The 20,280-nt window shown below is 41.2% G+C and overlaps 1 protein-coding gene across 19 annotated transcripts in view; it reads left to right on the top strand.

Moving 5' to 3' along the window:
• Positions 1 to 19,592, top strand: part of LOC6609964 (heterogeneous nuclear ribonucleoprotein L) — a 97,796-nt gene extending 78,204 nt beyond the window's left edge. For 11 of the 19 annotated variants that reach the window (XM_032716552.1, XM_032716553.1, XM_032716550.1 and 8 more), the window contains 5 exons: positions 7,593 to 7,774; positions 7,935 to 8,027; positions 13,095 to 13,370; positions 13,430 to 13,634; positions 15,105 to 19,592. In XM_032716552.1, coding sequence (XP_032572443.1) covers positions 7,593 to 7,774; positions 7,935 to 8,027; positions 13,095 to 13,370; positions 13,430 to 13,634; positions 15,105 to 15,241 — 893 coding nt within the window. In that variant the 3' untranslated portion in view covers positions 15,242 to 19,592. Of the gene's footprint in view, positions 1 to 7,430; positions 7,775 to 7,934; positions 8,028 to 13,094; positions 13,371 to 13,429; positions 13,635 to 15,104 lie in introns of those variants that run through there. The other 8 variants (XM_032716563.1, XM_032716549.1, XM_032716548.1 and 5 more) reach the window with 3 other exon arrangements.
• Positions 19,593 to 20,280: the final 688 nt, after the last annotated feature.

Below are 20,280 nucleotides of genomic sequence, written 5' to 3'. Positions count from 1 at the left end.
AGCTTCCTGCTGGCCAGAAAGATGCAATTTGCATATTTTGTCTTGCATGAATTTTCAATTGCATTTTCTCGGTGCTTTTCTTCTGTTTATAGCGAGCTCCATTAACATTTCTATAATGTGATGACGTTGCTGTTCGCCCAGCGTCGTTTAAGATTTTTCCCGATTTTTCCTGAAGGTCGTTTATTTATTCTAATTTCTGGCATTGTTTTGGCCATTTGCATAATTTTCAATGCAGAAGCAATGCTCATTCATAGCTGCTGAAGGGATAGCTTGGTTTTAAGATGGGAAAGGTGAAAGTCAATTATTATTATGGCTCATTTTCTTAATCGCTACCAAGAAAACCACCCAACCACCCAAACCATGGGATGGTGTCATAAAAATATGAAATTGCCGGACACGACACAGCGAAAGACCAAGAAGGCGAAACAAATTTGCACCATAATTAAAATAAATGCTTTCAATGGCCAATAATTGCCAAATAAATTAATTTTAATTGCAAGCAACCGTCGGCGGTTGCGGGTGGCAAAGCACAGCCTGGCTAAAAATATATTTCAAAGTGGCTAAAATAAAATGTGCGCTTTACATTCGCAAGAGGTCGGTGTCTCTCCGCCTTCTTATTTTCGTGCTCTCGTCGTTCGTTTATATATTTATTTATAAATGTTCCGCTTTCGAGAGTCCGTCCAATACGAGCGGTGCAACGCCCACTGTTCGCACCACCACCATCGCAATTTGTGCGGCAGATGTCGCTTTTTCTCTGTGCAGGTGGGAAACGGCCGAAAAACACTTAAAAATACATAAAAATACCAATGGGAAGTGTGTGTGCTCCTCCGCCTGACATGTTTATGGTGGTTGCCTTCTGAAGATTTCCCCCTTGGAATGTTTTCCATGGGCTTAGCAGCGACCGAGTCACTCGAAGATTTATGTGGGCGTTCATTAAACGCACATCCGTCCCGTCCGCCAATCATTTAGTTAATATGACACCGAGTATTTGCATACTCATTCAAAATGGCACCAGAAAAATTCGCATATTCGCGGGATTTTTCCCCCAGCCAGGGTTGCCGCGGCTGCCGGGGTTGCCAGGGCCAACGAAGGCAAACTTGACTTGTTTGTTTATCTTTCTACCCTGGCCAAAAACGTCGGCATCTGTTGTCTCTGCATAAAAATAATGTACAATCGTCGTATGTGTATTTGTAGTGGCTTAATTTGCTGACATTATTGCCATGAAGTGGGTGGCATTGTATTTGCCTTTTGGGCCTGATTGTTGTGGCTTACTTCTGCTGATTGACAGCGCATTTCGTTGCCTTTTTGTTTGGTTTCCTTTCGTTGTGGCCCAATATTTGCTTTCGCCTAATGCAGTTCTCCTCGAAACTTTGGCTTAGTAATTGTGTTTTGCGGCAGATAAAATTAATTAAATTAACTTTCTGTTGTTTTCCCTTTAACGCCACGCACAAACCTTCGCCTGACAGTCCGTAAATCTTGTGGTTTCTCCACCCACCCGCGGTGAGAAAAAAAAAGCGGACATCTTCCCACAATAAATTCATAGGGTAATCCAATAATTTCGCTGGTAGGCAGGAAAGATCATTCGGAAAAACAGCAGCAAACATATACAACAATAACCGACAACCGCAGCCCGCATATCCGAAAAATATAAATTGTGTCGCTCGCATTTTATGGTAATTCAATAAATTGAAAATGACAAATTGTGTCATGTTGCGGTCAGTGAATTGGCAGTCCAGAGATCTCAGAAAAAACCGTTTGCGGCCGCTGGAGCGATGGGCATAATTAAATCTATGTTGGGCATCAATAAAAGTTGCAAATGGATTTTTAAAGTGGCCGGTACTGTGGATGCTGCTGCTGCTGCTGTTGCTGTTGCTGTTGCTGCTGCTGTTGCTGTTGCTGCTGCTGCTGCTGAAGCAGTCGCCTTAGCACAGGCACATCCACATCGATCAATCAAATTGTTGTCAACATCGGCGCACGCAGCTAGCGATGAGTTGGATGTTGCCGCTAGCTGTCGCTAGGTGGCGTGTCGAACAAGGACAATGTCGCTGTCGTCGCCTGGCTGAACTTTCGTTAGCACCACACAGTCCCTTCCCTGTTCCTCCTGCACCATCTGGCCCACTAACGAGCGCTAATGGACAGACCAGTCCTTTCGCAAGGAAACTATTGAGCCAAAATTGTCGGTGGGGTGGGTGGCTTGGCAGTGAGGATATGGTAACTTTGCCACTCCACGCAATATTGCGTCGATTATCTTCAATCAAAAGCCAGTGATTGATGACTGCGACGACGACGACTGGCCGATATGGTATGGAGAAATATATCCGGAAGAGCTCGAAGTTTTAAATTTCCCTTCAGCAGTTCGGTTGGCAATCCTTAATGCCGTAATGCCATAATGCCGGCCATTCATCAGCGTCCTGCGGTATTATTGAAGGCTTTATTGTTTGCCGTTTTGATTACTTTTGCAATTGATTTGTTTGTGAGACGACAGGTTGTGGGTCCTTATTATTGCTACTACTAAATATTTGCATTTAAATTGTGCTTCCCAAAGGGGACGACTCGAATATTGCCACTTAATATGCCTAATGATTTTCTTTAATACGGACACTTTGCAGTTTCATGAACCAAAAAGTCCACCATTTTGCTGCCTAATTTATGCAGGACACGGCTGCTACATCTCACTTTTTGTTTCTTTTCTCTGCTTTTTGTAATTAATTTAGCATCTGGCCAGTGGGCATGAGAAAAAAAGCTGGAATAAAAAAACGCTGGCAGCTTTTTGTCAGCCGTGCTCGTATACTTTTGGTGTAATTTTCTAAAGCAATTAATTGGACATTTTGCTAATGCGTTTGCCACTTGCAGTTTTTGCTCCCTATCCATCTTCCGCTTAGAGAAACGTGCAATTTTCCAAATTACAATATCCAAATTGTCCTCCCAGCTGCACATCGCAAATCGCACTTTGCCATAGTTGCCTGGCTCTTTTTTTCCTTATTGTTTGTTATATTTTTATGGCATTATCGATTTTCGCTTTTCGCCCGTCTGATAAAGGCGGGAAAAACAGCGTGGAAAAACTTTATCAAAGCGAAAACTAAGTTTGTTATAAGAGCGTGTCTGCGCAATTCAAAGAGAATTTTTTCTCAGACTTCGATAGTTTGGCGAATATATATTATATATGAATAGCATAAATGCGCTGAGTATATTTACACACGGAGCTCCATTAACTAGGAAAACGCTTCAAAATGTCGCATGCAACGGAGTTTGATTGAAAGTGGGAGGGCTATCGCCTTTATGCCACCACCCCACAAAGTCAATACATCAACCACAACAAACAAGCGCCTTTGCAACGAGGGTGGCCACTAAAGTTGTAGTGCCCCTCTCGAGCCGGCTTATATCGCATTGAGAACCCTGAGCTCTCGAAATGTCACCCACTCAACATTTATTTTTGCACTCTTGACCAAACTGCATCGTCCGTCCACCGAATTGAGTAATTCGAGAGGAGGGCTAAAAACTCAAGAGCTTGTAGTCAAGAACTCTCCAGCCGATAAGTGGGCGTTTGGCTGGCAAAGGCGTGGGCGTGGCTGTGCGGGTACTGATTGCATATGTGTTTGCATGCCATTAAGGCATCGGGGGTGGTCGAATGTTTACCAATGCGATAATTAGGCGAAGCCATCGGAGGAGGTCGTCCCTCTGCCCCTCATCCTGGCCAAATCCGAAGGCAAAGGCCAAGCGGTGCCAATTTGCTAAGCAAACACACCCACATATGGCGACTCGCCCGTACACTCGTGTGATTACGAATTATATTATAAATCCTTATAAGCAGGATGCCATTGCTCAGCTGCTTCTAATTATGTTGTATTTGGCCGCGTTGTCTGTTGTTTGTCTGTTTGTTAGAAGAGTGGAGGAGAAAGTACATAAGCAAATAATGGCAATTACATGCGTTTATATTATTCAAATCCACCGTAAACGTAATTAAGCTCACGAGCACGAGAGTTGAGCACAAATTTATTTTCCCGCTCCAAGGCTGTCGTAAAAAGTACGCAATCCTTTTGCTCCCACCACTTCGTGGGTTTCGGCTTGCTTATCGGACTAATTTCCACGAAGGAATGGTGTTCGCGTATCGCATATAAAGTGGTTCATTGCCGTGGGTCGTTGTCTCCGTGCCATTTGATTTCTTTTTGATAAGCATTGGCATTTCCGCTGACTTTTATATTCAGTTAAAGGCTTAAGCACTGCGCTTTTCCAGCTGGCGCGAGCGGTGAAAAGTGGAGCAAAAGTTTTTCGGAACATTAAAAACCAATCAGGGGCATTGTCACATAATCAGCTAGCTTACATGTGGCAGTAGTTGATGTAGTTGGTTGTAGTAGTAGTAGCGTTTTCCCGCTATCTCTGCTCCATTACGATTATTTTTTATAAGCTCTCCGCTGGGGTTCATCGCTTCTGCTCTGCTATCATGTCACACACAGGACCAACTCTTTGCCAACATAATAGTTTTGCTTATGAAAACAAATTCAATTTTGAAGCTGCTTATGGAAATGTTTATGCAAGATGTGAGCGCAAGTCGAGGGGCGTTGGGGGAAAATTAATGTCACACGAGCGAGCGAGTCGGAAAAACAGGGTAGAAATTGCGAACAGGGGGGGTTGCTTGTGGGGCGTTTGGACTGGGCGTGGCACTCTGTGCATGCTGCACGATAAACGGGTGACTCTTGGCATATTTTGCAGTACAGTTCCGCATCGAGCTCTCCTAAAGTTGACTCTAACAAATTGGAAATCATTGAACGCGCCGGGCAGATAAGGTGGGTTGGAAAAAGGGCTGGAACTGCAGCTGAAATATATTGTAGCATACATTTAAGCAAATTGCAATTAAGGGGAACCGGGGGCGGGTGGGGAATGTTGTTTGTTTGCCAGCCATTACCCTGTGCATTGGACCGGCTGTATCTATTGCTCCCAATCCCCAGTTTTCCCAGTCTGCCTGCTGACAAAGTGTGCCAATATGCCACACAAAGTATGCAACAATTTGCAGCATAAATACTTTGTGAACCACCCGTCACCGCCCACAGAACTGTGGCAGCATGCGTACTTTTTTATTTACCTAGCTTTCGGTACGACCCCCACCCACTTTCACCCACACATTGAGGCTGGGTTTTAATGGATTTCTGTGCAGCTTGCTTTGTGGTTTTGGAGGAAGAAATGCGTTCTTTGTTGTGCCCCATCTATTTTGTTTTGTTGTCAAGGCATTGTTGCATGGCTTACTTAAATAGTTGCGCTAAACCAACAAAATGTTGAATTGCTAGCCGCGCGCGTGTATTTATATTAGTGGACAACGAAGGTTGTCTAATTGCGAACCAACAAAGCACTTAATCGCGACACACGTGTCGTATACGTAATCCACATGGCAACGTTTCTGTATGCAAATGACTGCGGTTAGTTGGCGCGCACACTCACACTAAATACTTGGTAAAAACGAAACTAAACTCCAACTTCCGCCTGCTCGACGAACACACATAATCTAAAATAATTTGTGCGCGGTGAAAATTTACACCTGCTCAGTTCTACACCAGCGCGCTCCACCTTTTCGACGCCTTGCGTGTGAAACATTTTCCAGCAATTGCATGCAACAATTCCCCAAATGCTTAAACATTTTAGGCACGCTTCCGACTACGTCGTAGTGTTGGTCCTCCTCTTCTTCGTCCAGCCGGGGGCGTGATTTTCTTTTCTTGGCTGGCCCACTGCCCCCCACAAGAAACTGGATTTTCGGCGTGCGGAGGGGGCAAAACAACGGAAGCTGGGGCTGGCAATTTCGCTTGGCTGGCGTCACGCATACGCCCCGTGTTGCAGCAAATCAGCCAAGGCGGTGAATTTCAATTAAAGCCCAACCAGCGGGCGCTCCCGCACTTGAAATGAATAACTATGTTTTTGGCCGGGCCTTGGTTTATTCGGAATTGTTATTGACTTGGGGGCGCGTCATCGATAGAAAAGGGGGCCGAAACCCAAACATTTTCTTTAACCAAACCGCCCGAGGCGCCATTGGCATAGGATTATTTACTTATGGCCAAGTTTTTGTGTATTGAAACGTGCCTAGGCCGAGTTTTCCTTGGGGGAAACGCTTTAAAATTCGCACGTAAATTCAAACGGATTAAGGGCTTGTGAAAAATTGCATCAATTTGTGTTGTTTGCATTGGACTCGCTCCTCCGCTCATTCGCGAAAAAAAACAGTGGACAGCCAACATAAAAGTGGCAGAATTTTTGCAGAAACACCAACTGGTTCTCGCTTCTTCTTCTTTTTTTTTTTTTTTGGCCTAACTTTTCACCAACCGTGTGTGTGTGTATGGATTTTTATGCAAATATTTTGTCAGGTAGCCCCAAAGTCCAAAATAAACCAGCCGTGACGAGAGGACGAATACTACTACTCGACGACTGACTCCCCATTGCGAAGCCACAGAGTTTGCTGGCTTTGCTGGCAGGACGACGTGGTGCAACTAAATCAAATCAAAACAAAAACAGCTCCGAAATGGCAACTCGGGCAGCCATTTTGGCATAACAAGCGCCATGCAAATTGAGTTTCCAACGCGATTCTCTAGCTGCGTCTCTCACTTTTTCCCTCAACTTTGCGAGTGTGATTAGGTTAAAGTGTTTGGTTTAAACAAGGCCAAAAAGTAGCAGCATGTGTGTGTGTCTGCCTGGCGACACTTTTAAACTTAATTAAACGCCTGCCTGCCAACTAGCGAGCTGTCTCAGCCATATTTGCCGCGACATTTTGGCAGTTGGTCGTAGTTTCTCGTAGTTTTCGCTTTAATTACAAGACGTCGGCAGATTTGCGATGCTTGTGGTTCAACCCGAACTTTGTTATTGCCTGCGTCGTTTTTATTGCCTTGGCTGGAATGGGATAATACCAATACACCGAGTGGTTCCATTTTGATGCCACTCTTTGGTTGGCCGGCCAGCAAAGCAAAACACAAAACGGAATCCCGTAGACCAACTAGCTGGGCTGTATATTCTGCACATTTTTTCTACGCCTGCCAAAAATTCAATTAACTTACATGTCAAACCGCAGCCGGCATAAAAGGGGCCACCATTTTCCCAAACCGCAGCCAAAAATTTCCAGCTCCAGCAGCGCAACTACTCAATCCCCCGTGGAAATCCACCCCTGGTCTACAAGTTATGTCTATAAGCCGAGCTTCGTGGTTTTCCTTTCCGGCTTGGGATTTTGATATTAGGGGTGAGAAGAGGAACTCTTCAACTTTTGGTAACCTCGGAGCAAAGCCTACACTCATGCAACAATAATTATTTAGCTAGCTTTAAGTTTTAGTTTATGTACAATTGGCACTACTAACCAAAACTGTTTTTTTTTTTTTTGTTTCGTTTCATTTTTAATTTGTTATCGCTCATTGTTGTTGCATGCATTGAATAACCAAAAAACACAAAATTGTACAAAAACGCAGTAGCAACACTGCCGACACCACAACAACATGTTCCCCATCAACACCACCTCCGCCAACAACAACATCAACAACAAGCACCACAACAACCACATCCACAACACCTTCACCACCACCAACAACTAGTTGCCCCAGCTCAATCGCACAATCTTTATCAATTTAAAGAGCCACCGCTATTGGGACCCGGAGCCGCTTTCCCACCATTCGGTGCCCCCGAATATCACACCACCACACCGGAGAACTGGAAGGGGGCCGCCATCCATCCCACTGGCCTGATGAAGGAGCCCGCCGGTGTTGTGCCCGGACGCAATGCTCCCGTGGCCTTCACACCGCAAGGACAGGCTCAGGTGAGTATTCCATTTGCCACGTTCCAGATTCCAGAGGTGGTGCGCAAAAATACAATTGTTATTTGTCCACAATTTCTGATCTTGACATCCGCCCACGTCCCAAGACCGAATTTTAATTAACTCTTGTTTTCGTTGCCATCTTCCTGCTCCGAATCTTCAGGGCGCCGTCATGATGGTCTACGGCCTGGACCACGACACTTCCAACACGGATAAGCTCTTCAATTTGGTTTGCCTGTACGGCAACGTGGCACGGGTAAGTGGAAACCTTTTGTATTTACTTTTCCGGGATTTTGTAATACTTTTAAGGAGCTAAAAAAATATATACACAAGCCTTTTAAAAATATGGGAAGAGAGCGCTCTTATTGACATCCAAATAACCACCACTTAAGGGACACACACCACTTTCTCCCCTTAAACCCTTTTGCTTATGACTTTTTGGTGAGAGAAAGCAATGCTGGAAATATCCTCAACTTGCACTTAGCCAGAAAGCTGACAAAAAGAAGGCGGAAATACGCATTTCATTGCCGCCGTTTTGCTTGGCTGTCAGCACTTTGCTGCGAAATATCGGCCGTTGGGGAAAAAAAGGTGTTTTTGAGTGGGAAATCCAACCGCAAGACCACTTTGTGTCTGTGTGCCATTTGTAAAAGTGCAAATAAAACGAAAGGCAATAAAAGGACCGAGGCCAGTTGGAACCTTTGGCTGTATACGATGGGCCAGTTGGATTGGCAAAACACATTTAGATAAAGCGTTTTAGATTAATATCCCCGCCATGTGTGGGCATTTCGGTTCTCCTCCTATGTACATATGTGTGTGTGCTGGAGGGAACCGCCTCGGGACAGCAATCAGTGCAGCGTCATCAGCTTTATCTGTGGGGGTACAAAGAAAGAACCTAACCCTTACTTCTCGAGAAATGGACAAACGATTGGCAAGCCTTGGCTTGTAAATCAAAACACGATGACGACCGAAAAAGAATCCATTAAAAAGCTTTGGCGAATGGCAATTCAGAATGTGCTCATTGTTAGTCGAAAAGTCGGGCGAAAAGGAAAACTCGCTTGGGGAGCATTTAGTGCAGCTATCTATGCCACCCAACCACGCAACCACCCACCGAACAATGAGCTTGTAGGGAGTGCCACCGACATCAAAGTCAAATGCTAAAAACTTCTTTGGTGTGTTGTGCCATAGCTTTCACTTTATTGCTACTATGAATCCGCCCCCTCAAGCTAGTGTGCGTGTGTGTCCTTTGACAATTGCGCTCGCCAAGGACAACGGGGCAGAATGGTTCCCTTACTTGGCTTCTGGTGGCTCCCTGACATGTTTTGTTTAGTTTATGTCTGTGATAAAGCGAGTCAAGGCGACTGTAGGAGACCACAGGAACCACATTCACTGCACACACTGAAGTAGCTGGGAGCTGTAAGTTTTTTCAATCCTTCAAAGGATTTATACCGTTAAGGGGAGTTCTCACTGCTTCGTACAATATCACTTACCACAGGGCTTCAGTTGTTTTTCCATGTTTGGGTTGCCTTTAATTAGGAAAGTGAATTTCATACAGTATTTTACAGAGATTTACTGCAATGGATTAGCTAATGAGAACCAAAAATAAAAAGCACGATTGTAAATCGATTTGCATCACTTCCCCTCTATTTGTTTTTCTTTTTTTTTCGTGCATATACCAACTGACCTCCATTAGCGAATAATTTAACTGACCTTTGCTTTCATTTTTTACTCAAACCAATGCAGCCACAATGTTCGCAAAAGAACTCATTTGGTCATTACTTTAGTGGGTGGGAGCGATAATTCAAGGCGCGGCCATTTAGTTCAGTTTCTTTTCCTGACACTTGCACACCGGCTTAAAAGGAAAGAGGATGAGGAGAAAGTGAATGCCCATAGGGTCAGATTTATTGCCAACTTCCTGTCCGAGACGGAAACTACTCATTAGCCATTAAAAATGATTATGCGCAAACATTATTCACTGGTCGGTCGGACGGTCGGTGGGCTAAGCCAAAAGCAAACATTCTGCTCCTTGTGCCACCCACCCACTCGCTTTTGCTTTTTGGCCCAACTCTCGTTTTTTGCCCAGGCTTTTCCCCCATCGGAAAATGCTCGGTTCGCTGCGCCTGTCGCTATGCAACTGAGTTCACACAGAGTGAAAAGCCAGGGCTGTTGCCTCATTATAAAGTCGATGGGCACGGATGGTACATATGTATATTGACGTATATTGACGTGCTGCGAGTGTGTGGGTATGTTTGGATGTATCTGTGAGTTTATGGGCCGACATGTTTGAATTGCGAATGAGAAATTGATGGCCACTCAATCAAAGTGCCGTTGCATGAGTTTCCTTCCCACCCACCCAGCATCTCATCACACCATGTGTTAGTGCTAATGGGATTCCCAAGGAAAAACATTCCGGATCGTGTCTTCCCTAAAATATGCTGAACGAACTCCGAATGCCCTAATAATAACCAACTGGATTGGAGGGAACGGAAATACATAGTATATGATTTCAATAGGTTGATCTAATAGAGTTTGGCATAGTCATTTTACTCTAAGAAATTTGATTAACCTCCCGAAAAATATGTGTCGATATGGGCTGCCAAATGTGTCAAATATGAAACACGAGGGACCCAGGGGAATTCCCTGAATTGTGTTTGCATTTTGCGATTTGTAATTTCCACAATTTTCCCAGCCCATGAAAATATTGCCGAGACCGTTTCCTTCCGCCCCAGCGAAGCAATCTGGTTAATTATTTCTGGGTCCGGGCGATGAAGTCATCATCAAATTGATTTTCAGGTTAAATGGCATGACAAAAATAGGACAGGAAGAGAACTTCATCGACAAGCTGCTGGCAGGTTCAAAGGTTTTGGGGAGCCCTCAAATATAGGGAGTTGGGGTTGGGGTGGGTCCTTTAAAGGCCAAAGCGAAATACACGCACTCAATTAAATACACATTAAAATAACATTTAGATACAATGTGGGGGGTGTGTTTTGGGCACCCAGTTCGACTGGTGGACGGTGGGGGGCAGCATAGGTCAGTCAGTCAGCCAATGCTGTTGCTTTTAAGTTGCGCGTGAGCAATTAAATCAAATGGCAGAGCAGACACCATGCCACATTGCACAACAAAGCGATCTCGGGCGAAAGAGGGTCGCAGTTTAATTAACGCAGTGGCGTCGCATTAGGGCTCGTGAAAAAGGGGGTGCAAAGTGGTCGGGGCGGGGCTGTGGGGAAAAGTCTAGGGGGTGACTGAGCAGCGTAGCACAGCACAGCTCATTAGACACGCACCGAATGTTTGCCGCTGCTGCGGCTGCGGCTGTTGACCATCCAGCAGTGACCATCCAGCCATGAAGCGCTCTTTGATTTGGCCAAAAGAATCCTGCTGGCTAGCGCTTATACACACTGAAAAAAATAGCAAGGAATTGGGAAACCCACTCAGTACTAGAAAAATACTAGGATAAAATTTGCAGTGTATGTATGGTGGCCTTATGTTTGCATGTTCGTAATTTCATTATCCTTTTGTTTCTGGGGGATTCAGCAGGGCTTTCTGCTTGACTGATTTATGGTCTATATTTATTTTTATACATTTCTTTATTTTTATGATTCCGTTTCGTGTCTCGCTTTTGGGTTTCGGTTTCAGTTTCACTTCTGTATTCGTATTTGTATTCGAATTCGATAAGCCTCATTTAGTTTTTATTTGGTTTTTCCAGCCAGCCAACCAGCCAGCTTTTCCCTCTTACCATTTGTACTCCATTCAGGCGTATTCATTTTGATTGCGGCCCACTTTAGTTGGAATAGTTGCATGCGGATGTGTCAGGGGGTTTGGTTTAATTATAAGCAAATTGTTTGCCCCATTTACATACGGACCGCCATTCCCCGTCCGCAGTTGCCTTTGTTTGCTTTGAAATGTTTGCAGTTCATTTTATTGTAATTGGGTATGCCAAGGACATGGGTGATATTTAATAATTGAATAATTTATTAAACGAGCTCATAATTTGTGCAGCAAAGCGTATTGAATTTATCGCCCCGAGGAGCCTATCTTGACGTTTTTACAATTGTTTACTGCCTGCGCAGTGGGGCTCAAACTGGCAATTAACTTGACCAAGTGCCTGCCTGCAGTCATAATTAAATTCGGTTGACCCCAAACCGAGTGGAAAATATATCAAATTGGCGAAAAATTTACTAAATGCCAAACTCAATTCTCAGTGCGTGCAAAAAGATAGCAACAAAAAAACTGAAAACCCCGACATCAATACGCCAAATTGAGGCATTTGAAAAACAAAATTGCAGCGGCCGTCGTCCAATTTGGACAGGTGCTCTATGTCCACTTCTCCCCATTTTGCTGACCAACAGCCGAGTCAATTGCGAAAACTCGTTTCAGCTTTTGGCCAAAAGGCAGCTCCACACTGAGTTCAATGCCTGCCGGCGGCCAGAAAATTGATTTGCCAATGCAGTCAGTCAACCAACCAACGAAGCGAGTGAATGAACGGGCGAATTATCCAAGCCGAGCCGCCAGCATTTCCATTGATTTTCACTTTCTCCCGGCTCTTTTGTAATTACTCTCTGGCTAAATTATTATGGTCAATTACTTTTATAACGCAACGCTGGCAGCGAGGTGTGAAGGATTACGAGCGAAAGCCAATGGTTATACAAGTCTTCTCCTTGGTATCTAAGCATCTTATATTTCTTAGAAAGCTTCCAATCCAATTAAACTCAGCTGCAAGTTCTGCGTATTCAGCATTCTCAATTTCCTATACAAGAAAGTGTCAAACGATATTTCGAATATTTGTCAAGTGAAAATCACAGGCAATGATAATATTTTACAGCTATTTTTGGCTATTGGGCACGTACACGACTGACTTTGATGACCCAATATGAGGCAGGGCACGGCTAAAACCATTGTGGGTGTGGCTGCGATGGGCGTATACACTCATATGACACACACACACATGTGCTTACACACAATGAATGGAGAATTAAGGACGCCATTCTGTTATATAATTGCGTTTGAAGGAAATTTTAAATTGAATTGAATGAAAATGTAGAACTCCGCTTCCCTCCCCCCGCACTCCATTGAAATATTGGGTTAAGTGCGAGAGATGACAGCGACAAGAGAATTCAATCAGCCCGAGTCACCCTTGGGCAGGGCGATATACACATAGTGTGGGAATCGGGTATAAACTTCATAGTGCCGGCCAGCTGGGGCACGTAATTAAATTGTGCTGAGGTGAACGTGGCAGGTGACCAGCGTCACTTGTGGGTTGCAACAATTATGGCGAAAATATGATATGAGATTTAACTACGATTTTTCCACCTCCATCCCTTCCTTGCAGATCAAGTTCTTGAAGACCAAAGAGGGCACCGCCATGGTGCAAATGGGCGACGCTGTGGCCGTTGAGCGTTGCGTGCAGCACTTGAACAACATTCCCGTGGGCACTGGTGGCAAGATACAGATCGCTTTCTCCAAGCAGAACTTCCTATCCGAGGTGATCAACCCGTTCTTGCTGCCCGATCATTCGCCCAGCTTCAAGGAGTACACCGGCTCCAAGAACAATCGTTTCCTATCGCCGGCCCAGGCCAGCAAGAATCGCATTCAACCACCGAGCAAGGTAGGATTTGGCCGAGTCATCGCCTTATATGATCATAATTGACTATAATTCTCGTTTAGATTTTGCACTTTTTCAACACACCGCCCGGCTTGACCGAGGACCAACTGATTGGAATCTTCAACATCAAGGATGTGCCCGCCACATCGGTGCGCCTGTTCCCCTTGAAGACCGAGCGCTCATCGTCCGGACTGATCGAATTTTCCAATATCTCGCAGGCAGTACTGGCTATCATGAAGTGCAACCATCTGCCTATTGAGGGTAAAGGTGAGATAGTGTTGTGTTTAAGTGTTATTAAAAAGAAAGTCAAATCTATGTGGCCACCCTTCCGAAAACCAAAAAAAAAAAAGTTACACAAAATTCTCACTCTCTCTCTCTCTCATTCTCATTAAAAACCTTGGCATCTCACGCCCCAATAAGTAGGCGATATAACATTTTCGCCCACCCAAAAACTTGCAGTCAAAAGTTTCGGCAGCTATTTTGCATGGCCTTTCGAGTTGTGCTGTTGTGCAGCAGCCGCACGTCAATATCACACCCCCAATGCCACCGGAAAGCAACACCCAGCACCCAGAACGGGAAAACCAACACCATTCACCATCCACCAATGCAAACTTTAACCTTTCGTGTTTCTTTGCGTTGTTTTTTGGGCAACAAACTTTTTAGTAACGTCGCTGCCTGCGATGAAAATTTTAATTTGGTAATTAAGATAAACAATTTCAGTTTGCAGTTATTCATAAATGGGTCGCAGCAACCAGCCACCCAACCCGCTGGCAGGATTTCTCTAACAATTAGTCTCAGGACTCGCGGCTCGGTTACAAATGGGTTGACGACCGATATAAAGTTTTTGCATAAATATTTCACCAACAGCAGGTCGCCCAAAAACAAATTACTATTCCGCAAACTCTAGCGTTTTATGAGCATGTTTACATGGGCAATATTCATTTGACATCCCGAATATTTAGCATTGCACTTGCTCAGGCAGAAAAAACAGCTTACACACACACAAAGGCTGGTGAAATCGATTAGGAAAGTGGCAAACAGGACTGTTCAATGCTCATGCATAAATTGTCGATATCCTCGATTTGATTATTTGTCGTTGGCGCATTTGTGATGCTGCTGCGCGAGGGTTGCTCGAGTGCATGGTAAATAGTAATTAAAAGTGTAAGGAACGCAAACACAATCGCACGAATGCATAGACCTAGACCATCATGCCCCATGCCCCTTTCGCAACGCAAATGGAAATGGCAATGGAAATGCAAATGCAAGTGCATGCCGATTGCAAACACAGAGGCCACATTGCGTACTTTCAGCCGGTAGAATTATGCTAAAAGCAAATATATGGCTCTTTTCACCCTCTATCGAACATATACACGCACACATACCGAGTGCCACAATGCTGTTTTCGCATTTAAGGGATTTTGATTGCTAGGACTAGGCTAGGCATAGAATAGGCAGCAACAGGACCCAGGATCCATTCAGCCAGCGGTCCCTAATTGGCAAAAGGCCCTATTCATTTACAACCCATCGCTCAACCCCCCTCCACAATACCTTCGCACAATCGAAGATTGCGCTTGCAAAATCAATAAAACTAAATTCAAGAATATACAACACTTATACACTATACTACACCATAACTTAATGAATAAATGTGCCAGCGCATAACCATTGTTTTCGCCAAGGAACCACACCACCTTATACATCTTTTATGCGTGCTCTCTCCCCCTTCTCCCCACACAGGCACCAAGTTCCCATTCATCATGAAGCTGTGCTTTTCCTCATCCAAGAGCATGAACGGCGCCTGGAACAATGCGGCCAGCGAGGGCATGATCGAGAAGGAGAACGAGGTGGATTCCAAGGTGGACATCTACAATTGAGATTTGATTACGATTGTGTAAGCAAGCAAACAACAACCGGCTTAACTAGAACACAATACAGAACAACACTGTGGATATTGGTCGCAAACAACATGCAAAAGACAACAGCAACAGGAAAATCAGCAACAAATGCGCCACAAACTGCACCAATAGCTGAAACTTCAACTACAGATCGATCCACCAACTTGATGGCTTACACATTCGACATGAAATGCGGGAATTTCAAACAAACTGATTGCTAAATCAACTAAAGAAACCAACAAACATGAAATGATAAATGAAAAACATTCAAGAAAAAGGAATTACAATTAGGCGCAAACGCATGTAATTTTTATACGAGCCATTTGCATAGATTTACTGAATTCCACCATATATCAATTCAGCTAATTAGTATGACAGCCTATGTACGATATGGCCTCGTTTAAAAGCCACACCAAATTAAAACACACTTGATGCACATTACATTACATTACATGCGTTTGCGTTGCAACAAGAAAACAAACAAAATAATACAAAAAACTAATTGTTATTATTGTTACAATGAAGCATTAGGACTTTCTCACACAACAGCAAAACAAAAAATGGAAACACTCCAACCAATTGTAAACTATGTATTGTTTAATTGATAAAAAACGACAAACTAAACCAAAAATAAATAATTGTAATTCAAAACTCAAAAGCATGTGAAAATAACTCCAAATTCCCCCTTCCTTCACCCACCCGCTCTTTCCACTAAAATGCACTTTGACCCTTGGACCCTTGACCCAACTTCCCACACCCCAAACCCACGGCAGACTTCTGTATAGATAATGTAATATGATTTTCATGTCGATACGAATATATTATTAGTGCAACAAAAGGAAACATTTCTTTGGACAATATTTCGACAAGTATTCGGGCGTGAGAAAAAGTCTTAACAAAAATATTTATTGAAAAAGGAATATTTGTGTAAATTAAAACCAAAAATTTAGCAATTTTAAATAAAATTTATTAGTTTTAGTTATGCAAAATCGAGCACTGCAGCACGTTTATGGCAGTTGATTTAACAGTTTTTTATTTTAACGAATTTAAAACGAGCAGAGGAATGAATTAAAAACTTGCACAAGCCAATGTTTTTATTATTAACAAAACAAGAAAAAGACAAGATGGTAAACATAATTTTTGTGCTTAATTTACAAAGTTGAAAAAGGCATAAATTTATATGTATGAGATGTATTTGTATTTATATTAAAATTAATTTTAATTTACACTAAATGTAAAAAGGAAAATAACTAAAACAAAACAAAATATTAAAAAAATAACAAGCTAAGATAAAAGATGAAAACCTACAATATAATTTAGTTAAGTGCAAATCGAAAAGAGCATCTAGCTTAGTTAAGAAATAGCATCGTTCAGACATGCAGACAGAAAACATACAACAAACAACATATTTTTGAGGCGTTTTAAAATTGGAAGACAGAGCCAAACATTTCAAAACTCCAAGTGAAGTTAGCAAAGCAAAGCTACTACTAAAGATGGGTGAGGGCGTATTGCAAATGCGAATAAAAGTAGACGAAAACAAAAGAATTAAAGATATCAGCAATAAAGCAACAGCAACAACACCATATCAAAGGCGTATGTTAGATTACCTATAATATAAACATAAATCGGGATGAAAGATGCAAGATAATAATGTAACACCATAATCTATGAGTTCACTTGAGTTGTATCGTGTTTTATTTTTAAGCTCAATCTGTCGGCAGCTCGAGACCCAAAGAGATCCGAGCTCGAAACTGCCCGTCAGAAGGCGTTGTTCTACACTACATTTGTTTTTAATGCAAATCAACGAATACACAATACATAATGCTAGGGCCGCTAAACGAATTTTCTTCACACTTTGCGAAGTTTATAGCTCGACGAGATTGTTGGGACTTCGCGTAGATCATTTCATTCATTTAACTATCGGTAATACTATGTGCAATTTGGGCTTTAATCGAATCTTCGCTTGTTCTATTTAATTTATTGCAATTTTCTCATTTCGCTCACTAGTTTGTGTAATTATTTCAAGTGTCTTAGTTATTATGTAAATTGTTTTGTAATCCTTAATTGTAAAATATTTTTCTAAAAGTTAAGTATTATTGTACTTAATTTGTATAATTAACATGATTTAATGACAAACGAGACGTAATTATAAAGATGAAAATAATCTCGTTACAAATTTAATGATAAATAATAATTTTTAAGAACGTAAAGCAACAACGATCTTAAAGCTCCTAATTAGATCATAATCAGATCAATAAACAAACTACTATAATACAGTAATATATAATATAACATAAATAACAAACTCGGTAGCTATTTAATTTACGAAAATACAAATTGTAATCTGAATTTTATATTGTTAATAGTTTTATTTTACATTGAACACAATTTATTTTGTGTTTATTTTTCTTATGTTTAATTTTGTATGAGTAAAAATAGAAACAAATAAATATATATATATATTTAGCTGGTGAAATCGTTTGGTACTTGCCTAAAAGGAGGCACAGCAATGTCAGTTAAATATATAAAATCATAAATATATTTATGCGTGTATTTATATGATTTGTTTTATTTAATATTTAAATTTTGTTGTTATTTTTTAAAAGCGTATTTTTTAAGCCCAGAGTTTGTAACATGCGCGCTCATATTTTGATATAAATATATATATATGTAAAAGAATCTGGCAGTGTATTTTTATTTTATCACCATCAGCTTTTTGTATGTTCTAATAGGAATTGAAACATGACAAATAATTTGCTTTTAAACTATAGAAAACTCGCAAAGCATTTAAAGCAAAGTATAGTTACATAGCATCCTTCAACGCACATCCTTTTCACTTCTTATTTTCGGGCAATGAGAACAGCGACTATGGAGAAATAAACCTAAACTAAATTATATGCCAAATAATCTCTAGTGTTATCCTGAATTTTGAACATATCAAAATTTTGAAGCATTCAAATTTAAGGCCCTAAGTTTTGAAATTATACAATTTAGGCATTACTTATGTAAATGTAAAAAAGAAATATTAAAACCCGGAGCACTTTTCAATAAGCAGCAAAACTGCGAACAGACATAATCCTTACAACCCTCTACGAAAACGCCAATAAGAATTGTATGTAAGCATATAGAGCAAACAAAGATGAAAAATCGAAAAATATATATGTAAGGTATAATTTATAAGAAGTAATTACTTTAAAGTATTATTTGAGAACACAATTTTAAAAAATTTGAAAACTAGGACAATTTTTTTATGTTTTTGCGCTTACGTTCCCAAAACTAAATTTAGCAAGAAACTAATCTCCTAGTAGCAATTATTTAAATATAATTTAAACGCATTCGAAATTAAATAAAAGAAAATTAGTCAAATTTCGTTACAAAATTTTGTTGAATTGAAACAAGATCATTTAAAGGTTGTCAACGACAAGAACTTGTTATGAAGGCCTTCCCAAACCGCTGGCTTTTGCTAATTGCATGTCATTTTGTGTAGCGATTTCTTTATTATGAGTTCATTTAAATTACGTTTGCAATTGCCTCGTAGTTTTCAACTCCAGAAAAGAATAATGCTCATGGGGTAAAAGGTAGGTGCTGTTTTTAAAGTAACAACTCACAATTTTCTTGAACTTGTCCACCCAAACAAACATTGGTTCGTTCGGAGTGCCATTTTCCCATTGGCAAGTCCATATATTTTGAGTGTATTTTCAATGAATTGAGTTTAGTTCGTTAGTTAATTCGCCTAATGACACCAACTACACAAATGGACCAGTTTATTCAATACTGAATTGACAACCACCAAGAATCAAATCTAAACAAAATGAAATTATTAAAATTTGTGAAACCGTCCAATTATGAAACAGCAACACTGACACCACACACGAGTTGAAAACTGGGTACATTACTACTTTAAAGTGGGAGAAACAGCGGAGCAATGCTCTCCAGTTTCTGAAGTGTCTTTCACTGAGCTTTAGCCTTATATTGCAAACTTTTTGAAGCAAGGATTTTTAGCGACACCAGCGAGTTTCCGTCTTCGGTTTGCGCTTTTCGACCTATTTTAATTCCGTGCCGCTTGAACACGCTTACCAGTTACGAGCCGCATTCAGATTGCTAAACATCTACGATCCTGTGAGAGCTTTTGTTTGCTACTATCGTTTTCTGTTTTTTAGTTGGATACCCCGAGAGGCAAATGAGAAACACTAAACAAAACAAGAACTTTGTACACCGAAACGAATTCATAATAATCTAGAATGCATGTGCATAATGAGAACAAAGGAAGAAATAACTAAAGGATAAAGAAACCTATGAAAAGAAATGAATAAAAGATGAATAACTAAAACTATATTCTTATAGGCTTATAGTTTATACTTACATACACACATACAAATACTTATATACATAAATATTTATATATAAATATATATATATTTCAGAGATCATAACATACATAGTAATACGACACTACATCCACATATATACATTCAAATATAGTTTTAAATAAGTGAGGAGGTAGCGCGAGTCAATTTTAAAAGCAAGAAAATCTTAAACCATGCAAATCTTAAGCAAGAAGCGCAAATATTAACAAAGAAGTTACTTTGGCGTTATTAGTAATGCAATTACATGTATGAGAAGCGAATACTTACATAATTACACCACAAATTACACCCACTACACAACAGACACAGACAAACAACCAGGAGACACAGACACAGACATAGACAGACAAAGGACGAAGGAATGTTTTTAGGGGCAAACGGACAACTGCATAGTGTAGTCGTATGCGTAATTACTGGTGATAATTTTGAAAAAAAAAACTAATACAAATCAAATAATATGAGTAATTTTAACATAAGCAAATGCTAGCACGTTTGAATTTCCAATAGATGTCTATTATGTATTAGAAACCTATATAAATATATATTGACGATTCCTTATTGAACACACCACACAACCAAACACACATACCTTAATGTCCTAGTGTGCAAGTATGTAAAAAAAAACCAAAACAACATGCCACAACGCAACGT

Source organism: Drosophila sechellia, chromosome 2R (assembly GCF_004382195.2).
Source record: "Drosophila sechellia strain sech25 chromosome 2R, ASM438219v1, whole genome shotgun sequence".
Lineage (NCBI taxonomy): Eukaryota > Metazoa > Arthropoda > Insecta > Diptera > Drosophilidae > Drosophila > Drosophila sechellia.
The sequence above is the reverse complement of the archived record's forward strand: the minus strand, read 5'-3'. Positions and strand labels throughout refer to the sequence as shown.